Here is a 16,910-nt window from a genome sequence, read left to right on the forward strand (position 1 = left end):
TCCCCTTTCTGGGCCGCATGGGTTCTGACGTTTAACATGGGCCGCTGCAGGGCTGTGTCTCCTCGTGGCCCTGAGGTCTTAGGAGCGGGTGTTCCCAGACCAGGGACTGTCATGGGTCCCCTCTCACTCAGCCTTGTCTTCCCTGTGCCCAGAGAGCTCAGGTGTCACCCTGCCTCGGGCCTCACGTGTTCTCCTGGAAGCTGCCTGTGGGACCCTCGCTGACAGTGTGGCCTGGAGCTGGCAGCCAGGCAGTGAGCTGCATGGGACAAGCAGCGCTTACAGGCTCTCTACCTTGGCTGCGTCCTGTGAACGCGGCTCTCGGGGAGCTGGGCTGGTGGCAGCTGCTGGTCCCAGGCGCCTGCCAGGCAGAGGCAGCCGGCCCGGTACTTTTCCACTCTGGGAATCTGGAAGCGGGAGTTGGCTGTCTGTCCAGGGGGTTGGTGGGGAGTGGGGGCGTCAGGAAACCACCCAGTTCCCGCAGCGTGTCCTGCGTCCCCAGCTAATCCCGACTTGTCGTGCTTCCTGGTATTTCATACAGTGGTGTCTGCAGTCAGGCTGATGGCTCTGAGGACAGGTGACGGGGGCTGGGGGGCGAGGTGGCTGGCACACAGGACTTGGCACTGCGCCTTGGCTGTTGGCTGGGATCCCTTCCACAGAAGGAGTTTACCCCAAATAGGCGTGTTCAGGAGGAAAACCACCCTGGCACTGCTAAGAAGTGCCACACTGGGCACCCGATGCCAAGGCTCGTCCTGGTGCCAAAGACCCACCAGGAGGAAAGGCCATCCAAGATCAGCTCGGCCGCTTCCTGGTGCTCTGCCCCAGGCCCCTGGGGGCTGCTCTGCTGGGTGTCGTTCTCCCTGCCTTATTGCCTCCAGCTGCACGTCCCACTATGGTGGTATCTTTCACTGAGGTATAGTTGACATGTATGTTAGTTTCATGTGTGCAACATGATGATTCTGTGTCTGTTGTGAAATGGTCATCATAATAAGTCTAACTAATGTCCATCACCATACGTAGTTAGAAAAACATTTTTTTTCTTGTGGTGAGAACTTTTAAGATCTATTCTCTTAGCGACTTTCAAATATGCAGGATGGTATTAAGTCTCCGTGCTGCTCATTCCATCCCCAGGACTCGTTCATTGTATAACTAGAAGTTGGGGCCTTCTCACCTCCCACCCCCACCCCTTACTCCCATCCCCCAACCCCTGCCTCCGGCAACCACCAACCTGTTCTCTGTATCTATGAGCTTCTTTATTTATTTTTAGATAACCCACATATGTGAGATGATACGGTGTTTGTGTTTCTCAGTCTGACTTACTTCACTTGGCGTAATTCCCTCTAGGTCCATCTATGTTGGTGCAGATGGTAAGACTTCATTCTTTTCTATGGCGAGTAATACTCCACTGTATACATGACCCACATCTTCTTTATCCAGTTGTCTGTTGATGGGCACTTAGGTTGCTTCTATATCTTGGCTATGGCGAATAACGCTGCAGTGAACACGGGGGTGCATATCTTTTTGAGTTAGGGTTTTTGTTTTCTTTGAATAAATACCCAGAAGTGGAATTGCTGGGTCATAAGGTAGTTCTATTTTTAATGTTTTGAGGCACCTCCATCCTGTTTCTCATAGTGGCTGCACCATTTTACATTCCCACCGACAGGGCATAAGGTTCCCTTTCTCCACGTCCTTGCTAATATTTGTTATTTCTTGTCTTTGTTTTATAACAGCCATTCTAACAGGTGCAAGGTGATGTCCCATTGTGGTTTTGATTTGCATTTCCCGGATGACTCGTGACGTTTAGCATTTTTTCATCTGTATGTTTTCTTTGGAAAGAAGTTAGTTGATGTACAGTTGAAATCGCCAACTATAATTGTAGATTTGTCCATTGTCCCTTATAATCATTTGATTTTTTGCTTCGTTGGTTGTGAAGCTCTGTTATTAGGGCATAAATATTTAGGACTGTCATGTGTTCTTAACTAACGTCTTTATCATTATGAGACACCATTTGTATTCCTTGTCTTGAAATGTTTTGTGTCTGGTATTAATATAACCACTCCATCTTTCTTTTGATTAAGTTTTCATGGATATCCTTTTCTACCCTTTCAGTTGTAACTTATCTGTGTTTTTATATTTAAAGTGTATTTCTTGTAGGTAATATATAGTTTAACTTTTTAAACTATATAGTTTTTTAAATCCAATATGACAATCTCTACTTTGTATTAGGTTGGTGCAAAAGTAATTGCGGTTTAAAAGGTTAAAAAATGCAAAAAATGCAATTACTTTTGCACCAACCTAATAATTAGGGATTTAGACCATTTATTTATTAATGGGAGTATTTATATGGTTAATTTTAAATCTGTATTCTTGGTATTCATTTTCTGTGTATCCTATGTTCTCTGTTTCCTTTCTTATGCCTTCTTTTCAATTAATTGATTTTCTTTTTATGAATTTGTTTGATCTCTTCTTGACTCATTAGTTATGTCTTTTTAAAAACATTATTTTACTGCTTGCTTGGGGTTTGTATCATACATCTTTAACTAAACAAAGCCTATGTTGGCGGGTTCCTACATCCCTCCACAGAGGAGAAGAAGCTTTCAGCAGGATAACTTCCGTTTTTCTCCTTTAAGCCTCTGTGCTACTGTTGTCATGCGTTTTACTTTTGTAAGTGTTGTAAACCCCACAATATGTCAGTTTTCTTTAAATAGTCAGTTACGACTTAAAGAGATATAAGTAACATGGAAAACCACCTTATCTATTCCCTATGTAATCACCGGTGTGAAGGGGAAGTTAGCTGTCACCTCTATCTCGGCCCTCTCTTCATAATGTGTCCCTTTTCTCTGGCTGGTTTTAAATTTTTCTCTTTGTCACCTATTTTAAGCAATTGAATTATGATATGCTGTAGGATAGTTTTCTTCGTGTTTCTTGTGCTTTAGGTCGTAGAGCTTCTTGGATTTAAAATTTTCATGAAATTTGAAAACATTTCCATCATATTTTATTCAAATAATTTTCTGTCTTCCTTCCACCTCTTCTTCGAGGAATCCGTTTACATATATACCAGGAGGTTTGAAATGATTCCTCATCTTACTGATGTTCTGTTTTTTGTGTGTTGATTGATTGATTTTCTGTCTTGTTTCATGTATCATACCTCTTTAATAGTTTCTGTTCCTGTCTTTAAGTTCACAAATCTTTCCTTCAGTGTGTAATCTGCCTTTAATCCCATCCAGTGTGTTTTATTTTATCTCTCACATTCTAGTTTCATTTCTGGAAATTTGATTTACATGTTTCCTATGTTGGCTATGGCTCTCCTTCTATTTTTGAACACGTGCGATACAGTTATCACTGTTGGAATGTTCTTCTTCTCCAATTCTAGCTTCTATGTTAGCTCTGAATCAGTTTCAACTGACTGGTTTTTTTTCTCATTATAGGTTCTATTTCTCTGCTTCCTTACATACCTGTTTTGTTTTTTAATTGCATGGGACATAATTATGCTAAAAGATATTTATTGTTTATCTGAAATTTAAGTTTAGCTGGGAATCCTGTATTTTATCTGGCAACTCTGTGTCCTGAGAGATCTCATCCCCTTGCCCTTTCCATACTCTCCTCTTTGTCTCCTCAACTCAGGGAATGTTCCCACCTCTGCCTGAGTCCCCACTCATCCTGCTGCAGCCTGGACACCCCAGCAGGACGCTGGTACAGGTGTCGGCCTCATCTGTTTTGTTTCCCTTCTCTGAAGGCCCATTGTTCTTTGTTGTCTGATATTCATTATATTGAAACCCAATCTTTCATATGCTTTGTTCATTTTTTTTTTTTTTTTTTTTTTGGTTGTTTCACCCAGGAGGGTAAATTTGGTCCTGACTACTCTGCCTTGGGTGGGAGTGGAGGTACCTTTCCGGAGGTGACTGTTTATAGCCAGGGGCAGAAACGTGGTGCAGATGGGGCCAAAGCTGTATGTTCAACACCTTCGTAGCAGAGCCTGTTGGTTTTGCTCCATAATTTCATGAAATCAGAATGTTCTGGATCACAAGGAGTATCTGGTGATAATCACTGCTGTTGGGAAACTGGTTAGAACAGCACACCTGCCAGTGAGTGAATGGGGACGGCCCATGGGGTTATCACCAAACAGAAGGAAAAATCAACTCCATACGTTATGTCACGGTGCTTGGCAGAGTTTGGACCAAAAGGTAGGTTTGGCTAAGGGTCAGCACTGGGACGGTTGAGTGGTAATAAGTTTGGAGGCGGGGCCAGGAAGAAGAGGCTGAGCGAGGCATGGTGACCAAGCTGGGGCCAGAGAGGGACTTAGGAAGATTTGAGTCGTCTTTTCCATGTCCAGTAATAAATTGCGTTCTTCCTGTGGTTCTCTGGAAATAAAAATAAAGGATTTCCTCTCTTTGGCTTCTCTTGGTCCAGACATATGCCGCTACCCTCTGGGCATGTCAGGAGGCCACATTCCAGATGAGGACATCACAGCTTCCAGTCAGTGGTCAGAATCCACAGCTGCCAAATATGGAAGGTGAGGATGGATGCCCAAGACAGCCTGAGTTCTGCCTGGGACAGATTTCCTGGACACAGACCCTGACTCGGTGCTTGGCGGGGGCTTGGTGGGGGCTGGCACACGAGGGCCTGTCCTGCTCTGTCTGTTCTCAGGGAGCAGGCTCAGGCCTTGGCATCGTGCGCTGCTCAGGCCACCCCTCCTGCCCACAGGCCCCAGAGCCACAGCACAGCCGTGGGTTCTCGGACATGCAGGGGGCCTGCTTTCCCTTCACAGGAGCTGCTGCAGGAAGCTGGGGGGTGGGTGGGGTGGTGAACGTTAGCTAGGACACTGGCAGTTAGAGCCCCATTCCCCTTCTCATGGGGGTCTGTGAGACGTCACCACTCAGGGTGCAAGCTCAGGACCTCAGACACAGCGAGGCCACCAGCAGGCTCTTCCCTCTGTCACGGCACTCACAGAGGGGCCAGCTCTCCACAGCCCGGGGGGTGGGCTTCTTCAGTGCGGTGTGACATCAGGGTCCTGGAAAGCGATAAGCTCCTTTGTCAGAAAGGACTCTGCTCTTAGGGCTAATCCTCCTCCTGGAAGCGAATCCTTTTGGTGCAAAGTACTGCTTTCTGTGAAAATGGAGTCACCCATAAGAAAACCTGTGAAACCTTCTCCATAAATTCTGTCTCAGTGTGTGAAGGATGACAGCGGTGGTTGGGGGGATGGGAGTGAGTAGGTGACATCTGTGAGCAAAGGCTCACTCACTGCAGGACAAGGAACGTGGTGAGACGTTCCCCAAACAAACCTTATACTGAGTTCACAACTCTGCTCACTGGTTGCTCAGCCTGGAGGCAATAATATGAAACCAGATTATTTACTGTTTCTCTGACACACTCTGCTTACCGCTCACTCCCAGCGTGGGTTTCCACAGCTTGCTGCTGGCCGCCATGCCCATCCTTCTGGTTCACATTCCTCTGTGTTACGTAACCCACATGCGAGGCTCACGATCCCTCCCTCCCCCTCCTATTACTTGATATCCACGCGGGAGTGCCCACCTCCTGTGCTGAGACCGACGGAGGGGTGGCAAAGTGATGGCAAAGCGATGTGGTGGGGCGTGGCGGGGGAACAGTCTCAGAGCGCGGGACCTCCCTGAGACCTCTCCACCAGGATGGGCACTCGGGCTCCATGGGCGCGGAGGCCTCAGGCTCCCTGGCAGGGGTTGTCTTTCTGGGACTCGTGGCTCCACAGGGAGAGGGGCCTGACCCCAGTGGGTACTGTGGTGGCAGCCAGATGGGGGGTGGACTCCCGAAATCCCTGTGGACTGGATCCCAGCCCACTCCCTCCCCAGGAGAGGGCTGTGGTTTCATGGTTCCTCCCTCTCTCCCAACCCTCCTGTCCCAAGGCTGGACTCGGAGGAAGGGGATGGAGCCTGGTGTCCCAAGATCCCCGTGGAGCCAGGTGACCTGAAGGAGTTCCTGCAGATCGACTTGCACACGCTCCACTTCATCACCCTGGTGGGGACCCAGGGCCGCCACGCGGGAGGCCATGGCATTGAGTTCGCGCCCATGTACAAGATCACGTACAGTCGGGACGGCACGCGCTGGATCTCCTGGCGGAACCGGCACGGGAGACAGGTAGGAGGGCGAGAGGTCTGTGAAGAGGAAACGCACAGGTTGTCGGCCGCTGTGCCCACAGACCTGGCCGCCCGTCAGTGTGTGGCCCAGGCCGGGGAGGGCGGACAGAGAGGAGTGCCAAGGCCGCCGAGAAAGCTGAGTGCTACGTTCAGATACGCTCTGCCCCTTGAGTGGAAAGAGAGGTCCCATCATGCGGGATGACTTGGGGGTGAAGGGGAGTCAGCATAACTTCGTAGCATCGCCCACTCTTCCCCTTCTCTCTCCTCAGGTGCTGGATGGGAACAGTAACCCCTATGACATTTTCCTCAAGGACCTGGAGCCGCCCATCGTGGCCAGATTTGTCCGCTTCATCCCGGTCACCGACCACTCCATGAATGTGTGCATGAGGGTGGAGCTTTACGGCTGCGTCTGGCTGGGTAGGTCTCTAGGGGGAGCTGTGGCCACGGGAAATGAAGGCGGTAAACCAGAGAGGGTGGGGTCGAAGCTTAAGAAAGGACAAGGCTTCCTTCCCGTGGGGCGTGGTGGCCCATGCCTGGGGGTGTGTGCCAGGGCCTCACTGACTGTCCCTGCGGCCCTCTCCCAGCCGTGCTCCCGTGTGCCCTGACTGAGTCCTGGCGGACACGCTGGGAGCCTGGGGCGGCTTCCTGGGTGGGTGGCCTGAGCAGCAGGTGTGCCTGAGCAAGGCGCTGACCAGCCTGTTTCCTCGGGCAGATGGCCTGGTGTCGTATAGTGCTCCCGCCGGACAGCAGTTTGTGCTCCCCGGGGGCTCCGTCATTTACCTGAACGATTCTGTCTACGATGGAGCTGTTGGGTACAGGTAAGTTCTGCGGAGCGTTGGCCATCAGAATGGGCCAGTGGCCACTAGAAGAGAACCATGTCTTATGAGGGCTTGGGGGCACTGTCGTCAACCAGCCAGTGTTGTCTGAGACCTGAGCATCGAGAGAGAATTGAGAGGAATAAAACACACAGTCTGTTTGCCAGGAGCTCTGCAGAGCCTGGTTTGGGACGATGGAGCTGTCCCAAGAGAAACAGAGCACGGGCTGAATTTCATGGTGGGACTCTTTAGACGCTTAAAACAGGACATAGGGTCTGACACAAATGGCAGCCAGCTTATGGGGTCACAAAGGGCCACAGGAGTTGAAGTTACGAGTGTAATAAATGTCACAGATCAAGACATTCAGGACGAGTGAGCCCCATGAATGTAAATGCTTTAGAAATTGTGACGAGAAGGAGACTCTTGGGGGACAAGGCGGTTTCCAGGTTGAGCTGGTATTTGGAGCACAGACGCAGGTTCCGAGGACAGTAGAGGGGACAGCAGGGCCAGTGGAGGCGACGGCGCAGCAGTCAGGTCCAGTGGGGTTGGTGGGGGGGAGAGCTGTCCCCGCCTGTCTCACTTTGCTCCAAGCCTTGCCACTCTCCCTCTGCCCGCCATGGACACTCTTCTCTCTCTTAGCCCAGTCTTTGTCTGCAAAGATTGAGCTTGGCAGAGAGGTCAGACCATGGCAAGGCCCAGGAGAGAGAGAGAGAGAGAGAGAGAGAGAGAGAGGTTGGTGAGCCTCAGGAAGAGGAGTGTGGCGTTCCAGTCCGTCCCCTGGCTCAGGCGTGAAGAACTGCTGCCCCACACGTCACACATGGCTCAATTCCTGGCAATTCCTTTCTGCTACTTGGTCACTGCTCCTCCCCCAGTCACTTCCGCTGTCTTGGTATCGTTTCACTCAGCCCCATCCGGCACATGCTCAAGGCCCAGAGGAAATCACAGAGTGGTCGAATCCAGTTTAGTTTAATAAATCTTTGCTAGTCAACTGGTATCCTGTGCAAGGGTCGTGGCCAAGCTCACAGTTAGGGATGCAGCTCAAATGGGGTGTGAGTACCACGCATAGGGCATGGTAAGCACACTCTGCTTCAGAGGACAGAGAAAGCGGCAGGAGGCACGCAGAGCGCTGGGAGTCCGGTCACTTGCATTCGCTGTGGGGCTTACATGTTGGGGATGGGAAAGAAAAGCATTTGTGAAGAGCTGTGTACGTGTGAGTTGTTACCTGATTGGAGGACAGAAAAGACGTGATGGAATGGATGTCATCAGAGTGGGCCCCAAAGGCCCACAGATCTCACAGACACAGAATCCTGAAATGGCACTTTAGGCAAACACCATGGCTGGGCGGTCTCAGGGAAAAACCAGCAGCTCAGCTCAGCACGGGCATGTTGCCGTGGCAAAGCCGTAGTGAGAAGCGCCAGGCAGCTGTGTCGTGTTTTGGAGACACTTGAACGTCAGGCCAGGAGGAGGGTTAAGGACTGTGCCCTAATGGGGACCATAGGACAGGGATAGGGATGGACATGCATGTAGGTGGCATTTCCACCTGATGAAACTGTCACCTGATGACAGTCTAGGTGACTGAAACAGTGGGGATGCTATTTATTCACTCAACAGATAAATACTTAATGGTTACTGTGCACCAGGTGCTCTCAGGGACAGTGGAAGCACAGTGGAGTTGACAGGAGGGCAGCCAGGTGCACGAGTGAGGTTAGGAAGCGATGAGGACGGATTTAGCTAGGGATGAGTTTCGGGGACCGACAGCCATTCCGATGGAGAGACGAAGCCCCAGGGGGAAGGCCAAACGTCACCAGAAGTCTAGACCCAATCAGCATCCACTTAATAACGGACGTGAGGAGATGTCTCGCTGGGGTGTGGCTGAGTGGTGGGAGGCACGTTACCGATTCAGAACCTCTGGAACTAGTCCGAAGAGCAGAAGTGCCTTTTTCTAATTAAACATTTTCTAAAAGTAGAATATGGTTGTTGTGGGAATCCTCAGAGTTCTCAAGTAAACGAAGTGAGCAGGGAAAGTGTCTTTCTTTCTCCCGTCCCCACCTGATTTACCATTGTTTAAGGAGAAACTGGATACGTATTCCTTTGAATTTGTGTTGCTTTCATACGACTTTTAAGAGGTTTTACTTTTCTGGGGACAATGGGAAATACATTTATTGCAAGTAAACTTATGTTCTCCTAGCCTTCTGATCTGTAGAGAGAAGAAACAGATGGCAAAACCTTGGAAGGGGGATCCAGACTCTGGTCACTGTGGAAAAGGCCAGTCAAATTTTATAATTTGCCAAACGTTTATCAATGAACCAGTATATTTAAAAATGTATCTTTAAGGCTGGCGTAGTCACACTTAACCGTTTCTGTAGCTCACAAACTTGACATCCTGTTGGTGGGGCCCTAACCTCACACATACAGCTGGTGGGTGGACATTCCATCGTCTTCATTTGGGAAACTCCTGACCGATCTCTGGAGCTCGAGTCGGGGAAGCGGCGCCTGATGGTTCTCGCGGGCGCCTCACAAACAGAAGGAAGGTGTCCTCACGCTCCTCCAATAGTCCCGTGAACATAACTGCACGCACGTCCCGTCCTGCAGTCGGCTCCTGGCCCACGCAGCCATTCCCGACAGGCTTCCGCGCAGAAGGGGGAAGGTGTGGGGCGAGAACACGGCCAAAGCCAGTGCCTGGGCCCTGTGTGGTCCGCGTGCCTCCCTCCACGAGTCTACAAATTTGACTCAAGTGCCAGGTAATTGGCATAAATTTGGCAGAGGCCATTTTTTCTTTCCCTTCAGTTTGCTATCAAAGGGGGTGTTGGCCATGCGGGGCACAGGTGCACGCCGCAGCTCTGGGCCCGCTCACTGCAGGATGGATGACAGCAGGCGCTCAAAGGACTCGAGCGCTTTGCAGGCCCCTCGGGGACCAGGCGGGGCGAGTGCCCTGGCGGGTGCGTTCGTGCATGCGCACGTGCGGGACTCGTTGACCAAACACGTCTGGGGTTGTTGAGTCATTTTGCAAAGGCGCATGTCAGCGTGTAAGAGCAGGGATGCGTGCAATGGTGACAGACACCTTTTCATCGAAAACGATGGGCTGCTGTTGAGAAGCTTTGCCAGTGAAGGGGTTCGCATCAAATACCCCGTGAACTGCATCTCAGTGAGAGGCTTGCTTCGTGAGGGCAGCACAGATGAGTCAGTTCTGTACAGTGTGTCGGGTTTTTCATAATCCTTCGGCCTCCAAGATAATCAGCGTTTACGCAGCCCGGGTGGAGAGGCAGCTGAAAGCCCCCACGGGTGGATCATTAACCGCAGGTCCTCTGTCCCTTTCCTTCTGCTGCCCTGGCCTGAGCAGCATGACCGAAGGGCTGGGCCAGCTGACAGATGGGGTGTTCGGCCTGGACGACTTCACCCAGACCCACGAGTACCACGTGTGGCCCGGCTACGACTACGTGGGCTGGAGGAACGAGAGCGCCACCAACGGCTACATCGAGATTCTGTTTGAATTCGACCGAGTCAGGAATTTCACCACCATGAAGGTCAGTGGGGCTCAGGGTGGTGGGACGTCTCCAGGAAGCCAAAATCATGGCGTAGAGAGAAGGTTCTGGAAAGAGCCGGGGTGGGGCCGTCAGGACGGGGTCACACGCATCCCCTGCTACTCAGTCGCCCGCAGTCCTTCCCCAGTCGCTCCGTCTCGCCGGCTCGCGTGTCCGCGGTAAAGGCGGGGGTTGGGCGCGGCCACTGCCCTCCGTGTTTTTGTCGACATGTCCGTTAGGCACAGCGGACAGTCTCTAGGGCCCATGAGAAGGTTTTACCTCCTTCAACTGTCAGAAGAAACAAAGTTAACTTTACGATCAAAAGTTATTCTCATCTTTTTAACGACACAGTTGTAAAATATAATTTTAATATACTTTTACGGAGGGAGGGTCCCACCAAGGCCGCAGTGCCAGGCCCACGGGAGCCACTTGTGGCCCTGCCCACTCCCCAGGGACTGGCACTCCTGCCGGTGAGGGAGGCTCAGGGCAAGTCCGACCCTCAATGGAGAGCGCGGGGCTGTGTGTTCTGAGCCCCCTGGAGTGCTTCCTCCCCCCACAGCACTGAGAAATCCTGGTAGAAGATTCCACAGCCTTCTGTTCCCAGAGCCCTTATCTGTGTAACAGCCCGTCTGTCGTCATTTATGTGCCCGTGTCTCCCTGGACCTCAAGGTCCTCCAAGGTAGTGACTGACCTGTGTTCCTGGCACGTACGGTGTGCAGGCTCAGTAACTGTGGTTGGATCACAGACTCCTCGCTGCCCACTGTCACCGCTGGCAGTCATAAGCGGCTCTGTGACCTTGGCTACGAGGATGAGGGAGGAGGCCCCTGGTGAGCAGTGTCTGAACTCTACATGGAGCTGACGGAGAGCCGGGGCCGCAGCAGGATTCCAGGCGTCTGGCCAGGCTCAGCCCTTCACTGTGGGGTCTCGGGCAGCCACGGAGTCAGTTACCGGAGGCTGAGAGCCCAGCTGGCGGCGGGGCAGGGGAGGTTTCACCCTGAGTGCCACCACCCTAAGACATAGATTCTTCTGTCGTGTACTCGTGTGCGGCCGCGTACCAGCCTCTGAACGCTGGCCCTTCACTCCCGCGCCCTCCCAGGTTCACTGCAACAACATGTTCGCCAAAGGGGTGAAGATTTTTAAGGGGGTGCAGTGCTACTTCCGCTCTGAGGCCAACGAGTGGGAGCCTAACTCCGTGTCCTTCCCGCTGGTGCTGGACGATGCCAACCCCAGTGCCCGCTTCGTCACCGTGCCCCTCCACCACCGCATGGCCAGTGCCATCAAGTGCCAGTACCACTTCGCTGACTCCTGGATGATGTTCAGTGAGATCACCTTCCAATCAGGTCGGGAGCCCGGGGCCCTGGGCGTGGCAGGCGTGTGGGAGGACGGTTACGGGTGTCCTCTGAGTGCGGACACAGGGTCTTCTGTGTGACTGCTGTGCCGGGGGCGGGCAGGGCGCACGGGGTGGGTGGGGGGACAGAGTGTCGCCTGGCTCCACATACTGTGTAGGGACTTGTAAGACGAAGGGTTACAATGAGAGTGCCACGTGTCAAGCGTGATGTGCCTGAAGCCAGTTAAGGGGGAGCCCACCTCGCACGATGAAAGTATTTAAATGAAGATTTCTGAAATACACAAAGCAAGGAGAACAGCGAGCCCCACTGCCATCAGCCTTGCTGAGCTTGGGGATTGAGCCGTGTTTGCTGCTTCTCTTTCCCCCTTTTGCTGTCGTATTTTAAAGCAAATCTGAGACGTTATTTGATTTCATTAGTAACAATTTTAGATGCATCTAAAGACATTAACATCTTTCTAAGCATCGTGCCATCATGCCATCTGACATTTACTCACAGCTACAGTAATTCCTTCGTATCAACTGTGTCATAGCCTGTCCCCGCAGGGCCTCATTGTCTGGTGTTGTCTTCCTGCCATGGGCTTGGTCGCGTTAGGACCCCAATGAGGCCCTCTTGGGGTGTCTCCTTTACTCTGTTCCTAAGTGTTTCTTTTAATCTCACACAGTCCCGTTTCCAAACTCTCTTCTGCTTTGGCTGATGACTTTCCCAGCGCCTCTAACGCTGCCGTTCCTGCACACGGGGTGGTAGCCTCAGGCCGGCTTGATCCCAGCTCAGTGTCCACTTTTGTCCCGGGTTTTCACAGCCTGTGCTGTGTGCTACGTCCAGCCTCCTCGTGGGCTGCAGTGTTCCGTTCCCTCACTGTTGGTGATGCTAAGAGCAGCCCCACGGTCGTTCACTCTCGCTTTGCCCTCCCTGGGTGGCTGCTGCTCGAATCGTGTCCCCCTAGTCCTTGCTCAGTGGTGGTTTTCTAACCCTTTTCTCCCTCCGCATTTGTTGTCTGCTGCCTTCCTTCCGACTGGACGAACTGCCCCTCCTGCCCTGTTCACATCAGAGGGCAAGGCACAGGGTCCATTTTTCCTCTTCACCAACCTTCACAGTGAGGAGCTGGTACCCTCACAACCATCAGCAATGCCAGTGCGTTTGTCTTAGTGTCATCACGCACTCATTGCTTTTTATGAGCTCGATTACAGTGATTCTTCTTGCTGATGCTCAGATTGTCCTACGTTTGACCCGAGCACACACCTTTAACTGCTCTGTGTTCTTTGGATCCGACCCCATAGCCTTTGAGAACCGTCCCGTTTTTAGAAGGAACAAGATGCCCCAAGCTCATTTCGAACATTTATTGCTCCAGCGCTTGAACCACGATTTCCTCGAGCAAATGTGGTTCCTTCCAGTGGGGGGTGGTGTTTGGAGACCACAGACTGGGCAACAGGGACCGTGGCAGGTCTGGGAAAGTTCAAAGGCACTCGGGACATTGCACTGTCACAATTCAGATGGGAGTACAAGCCTGTACAGTGATTTTCAAAAGACGCTCACGTGGTACCAATGACACGTGGTCAGAGGAGAGAAGAGGCCACTAGAGTGGCTGGGAATGGACAGTGGCAAAGGAGGGAGAGCTGCACTGGCCTGGGAGAAACTTCTGCGCAAAAAGTACCTGAGAGCAGGAGACTTTGAATTATCACCTGGGTCATGATTCAAAGATAAACCAGAAGACCCACTTCCTGATTTGACTTTTAAAGGCAGAGAATTTCAAGCTGGTTTGCTCCTTCGGACATACTGACAAGGAGAGAGAGCTGTTTGGAGCAGCAGGTCTGGTGCCTCAGGCCTCCTGTTACAGATTTAATCTAAGAGTAAATGGATGGAATACTTTGTGGGAAGTGTTTATGAAGAGCAGAAATTTGGATGTTCGAAAGCAGTGTCACTTACATTGTGTTAATTGGGTGACAACCGATTGCTGTCCATGGCCAGGGGCTGGGTCTGCAGAGTAATTAATTGGTACCTGATCATATCCCAGCTGGTTACAGCATTGGGCTGCTCTCAGTGCCAGGGATGTCTTGAGCTTTTAATGCAGTTTCGTGATAATATTAGTTTTCACTGGAGCCTGAGGACCCAATTCAGAGACATAATGTAGACGCCAGACATCTCCCTATATAACAATGTGAAGAAGGAAAATTAGGATTTGGGTGGGAATTGTCTCCTAGAAGGGAAATGCGTATTCTAACGCTTCACCTCTTTGGTCAGACAGATCAGAGGAGAACATTAGTTGCCAGCATCAGTCTTGCAGGTACACTTTGGGGTCTGACCTTAGAAGCTGCGACATCGCAGGAAGGACACCCTAATATCCATAAGTATCTATAAGGATAAAGGCTAATTGACAAATTAAGGGGCAGCAACACACAGTGAAACAACAGAGTTTATAAAGCACTTGAGTTTCCTGGAAGGAGGAGCTTCTTGGCAGCTGTCTGCCGCCTGCCCACCTGCCCACTGTGTCTGCTCCATTTGGCTGAATCGCGTCTCCCATCCTGTGCCTCCCTGTGACACCTGCGTCACGGCCCCACATCATTGCTTCTTAAACGTCTTTGCACTACGGCACCCAGGATGCCGTAATTTAAACAAAACTTTTACAAAAGAAGAGTTGCCCTTACTAAACAGATGAAGGGAGATATTTTTTTATTTAATATAATATGTGCTTTGGTGTTAAGAAAGGCTGGTGGCAACCCAGGAAGTTGACGTCACGGCGTGCTGGGGCACAGCCGCCTTCCAAAACCCGCTACTGACGGTCCGCTCTGGCCCCCGTGTTTGCTCACAGATGCTGCCATGTACAACAACTCTGGAGCCCTGCCCCCGCCGCCCGTGGCACCCACCACCTACGGTACGTGTGAGTCCCGTGGGAGGGAGCACGCGCAGGAGCCAAGGGTGGGGTCTGCAAAGGCCCGGCTGTCTGTGTGCGGGGCTCCACAACCGGCCGTGCACCTCCAAAGCCAACACCCAGACTCCCCCTGTCCACTGTCGGGCGGGTCACATGACCCCCACGGAGGCGGAGCTGAGTCCCACTCGCTCCATGAGAGCATGCGAAGCTAGCAGGAACAGGGGAGGGGACGTTTCTAGGTGAGACCCACAGTGGGGGTCGCAGAGACTGGGGGGGAGTCTGTGAAACACAGTGCCAGTCTCTCTACTTGTAGATAAATATGACAGGTTGCTTCAGGCCCCCACTGGCCACACAAGCCAGCCAGTGTGGGGTCGAGTGTCTCCAAAGAGGCCCTTGGCCCCCTTGCTCGTCTCAAGAATGCAGAGTGGGACGTGGTGCACGGGTGTTTCATGAGGTGTGACCGGGGCCAGCAGACCAGGCCGTGGTAATAAAGGAACAAACTTGGGGAAGATGGAAGACCTCTCCTCTACCCGCCATGCTCCCTAGGAGACGTGCAGGGTACAGGAGCAGTGCAGCATGGCCGGGAAGGAGCAGGAGGGCTGTGGGGGCACCTGGGGGGACTGTCCCGGACGGACAGCGTTGCCTCCCTGTCCCTGGTCCAGCCCCTGAGGGGATGCCCTGTCGCCTTTCTCTTCCTGGTCGTAGATCCAATGCTGAAAGTCGACGACAGCAACACTCGGATCCTGATTGGCTGCTTGGTGGCCATCATCTTCATCCTCCTGGCCATCATTGTCATCATCCTGTGGCGGCAGTTCTGGCAGAAGATGCTGGAGAAGGTGAGCGTCCTGTCCCACGCTGCTGTGACCCAGCAGTGGAAGGCAAATTCTGAGCATGTAAATGTGTAAGCGGTGAGCCCACTGGGGTCCGAGGAGCCCAGGGTGGGGGAAGGACAAGCCGAGCCCATGCTCTGGCTTTAGGATGCAGTTTGGAGCCTCCCTAGAAAACTCCCGCCATGTGGAATCTCAGTGCAGGTTGCCCTTGCAGTTCTGAGTCACTGGGTGTGTGGCGGGGGGAGGGGTGCAGGCATCCGTGTTTCTCAAAAAAATTAACGCGTGGTTCCGATCCCTAATTGATACCTCCCTAAAATCTCGGACAACAACGTTCCTTCTCTTCTTTTACTGTTTGCTTGTTTGGTGTGTGTGTGTGTGTGTGAAAACATCCAGCCTCATTAACGTCCAGCCAAGTTCATAGTGACTCTAGTCCTGCTGCTTTGTGCCTGGAGGTCGTGACTCCCTGTCTCCGAGTCCCTCCTCAGTCTTTCTGTCCAGGTCATGTCATCTGAATGTTTCCATTACATGTCTCTTCCACTTTCCATCTACAGACTTTCTCACGTGTGTTATTTTACGTGACCCTCACTGCGCAATGGTGAGTTGGGCACAGTCCTTACATTTAACCGTCTTTGTGATGGGGAGACGTGATGTGCTCAAGGGCACACACCCCATATCCTGTCGTCCATGTGCTTTCCAATTGTCAGGCTTGACGTATGTTGCCTTCTTTTCTTCCAAAACATACATTTCACCAAAGATGGAGTAACTACGACTTTGGTTTCTTAGGACAGATAACAACTTTCTGGACACTGCTGCTAAGTTCTTGGGGTCTTCTGATGATTAAGTGTTTCTCTCTTTGGCCGTGGACGTCTTCCCTGGTCTGTGAGCTCGTGTGGACGTGGACTATGAGAAACCTTGGGCTGGAGGCAGGGGCACGGCCTGACTGGGGCCGTGCTGGGGATGGGCTCGCACAGGGGCCAGTGCCCAGGCGGAGTGGGGACCAGAGAGGGGACAGGCCACTGCGAGGTTGGACTGGAACCTGTGAGCTCCGGATGCAGGACATGAGGGAAGGGCTGAAATCAGAGCAGTTGGGAGGAGGACCAGACGAGCAGCCTGCGATTCCTTCTGGTCTGTCCCACACTCAGTTCTGAGAGGAGTGAGCCTACTTTCAGGGTTTTAGGCAGCGAGGTTTCGCAGAAGAGATGCTCTCCTTGCTTCCCATGAGCACCTGTAAACACTTAGGTACATGAAAGCTTTTGATCCATAAATAGTGACTGGAGACTGAAAGGAAGCATCCAGAGAACTTGCCCACTGGCTCGATGAGGCTGTAGCAGAGCCTTCACCTTTTAGTGCCGGAGCGCACTGGGCACCTGGCTTCCAGGTGAGGGGAGCACAGGTGCTGGGGACGGAAGCTGCAGTGTGTCC

The 16,910-nt window shown here is 52.1% G+C and overlaps 1 protein-coding gene across 5 annotated transcripts in view; it reads left to right on the top strand.

Annotated features, from left to right (window-relative positions):
- The window catches only part of DDR2 (discoidin domain receptor tyrosine kinase 2), a 99,653-nt gene that overhangs the window by 65,288 nt on the left and 17,455 nt on the right, over positions 1 to 16,910 (top strand). For all 5 annotated transcript variants that reach the window (XM_074322059.1, XM_074322056.1, XM_074322055.1 and 2 more), the window contains 8 exons: positions 4,408 to 4,510; positions 5,877 to 6,108; positions 6,377 to 6,524; positions 6,820 to 6,925; positions 10,263 to 10,446; positions 11,540 to 11,783; positions 14,599 to 14,661; positions 15,364 to 15,494. In XM_074322059.1, the coding sequence (XP_074178160.1) occupies positions 4,408 to 4,510; positions 5,877 to 6,108; positions 6,377 to 6,524; positions 6,820 to 6,925; positions 10,263 to 10,446; positions 11,540 to 11,783; positions 14,599 to 14,661; positions 15,364 to 15,494 (1,211 nt within the window). The remainder of the gene's footprint in view (positions 1 to 4,407; positions 4,511 to 5,876; positions 6,109 to 6,376; positions 6,525 to 6,819; positions 6,926 to 10,262; positions 10,447 to 11,539; positions 11,784 to 14,598; positions 14,662 to 15,363; positions 15,495 to 16,910) is intronic.

Source organism: Rhinolophus sinicus, linkage group LG17 (assembly GCF_036562045.2).
Source record: "Rhinolophus sinicus isolate RSC01 linkage group LG17, ASM3656204v1, whole genome shotgun sequence".
In the NCBI taxonomy this organism is placed as follows: domain Eukaryota; kingdom Metazoa; phylum Chordata; class Mammalia; order Chiroptera; family Rhinolophidae; genus Rhinolophus; species Rhinolophus sinicus.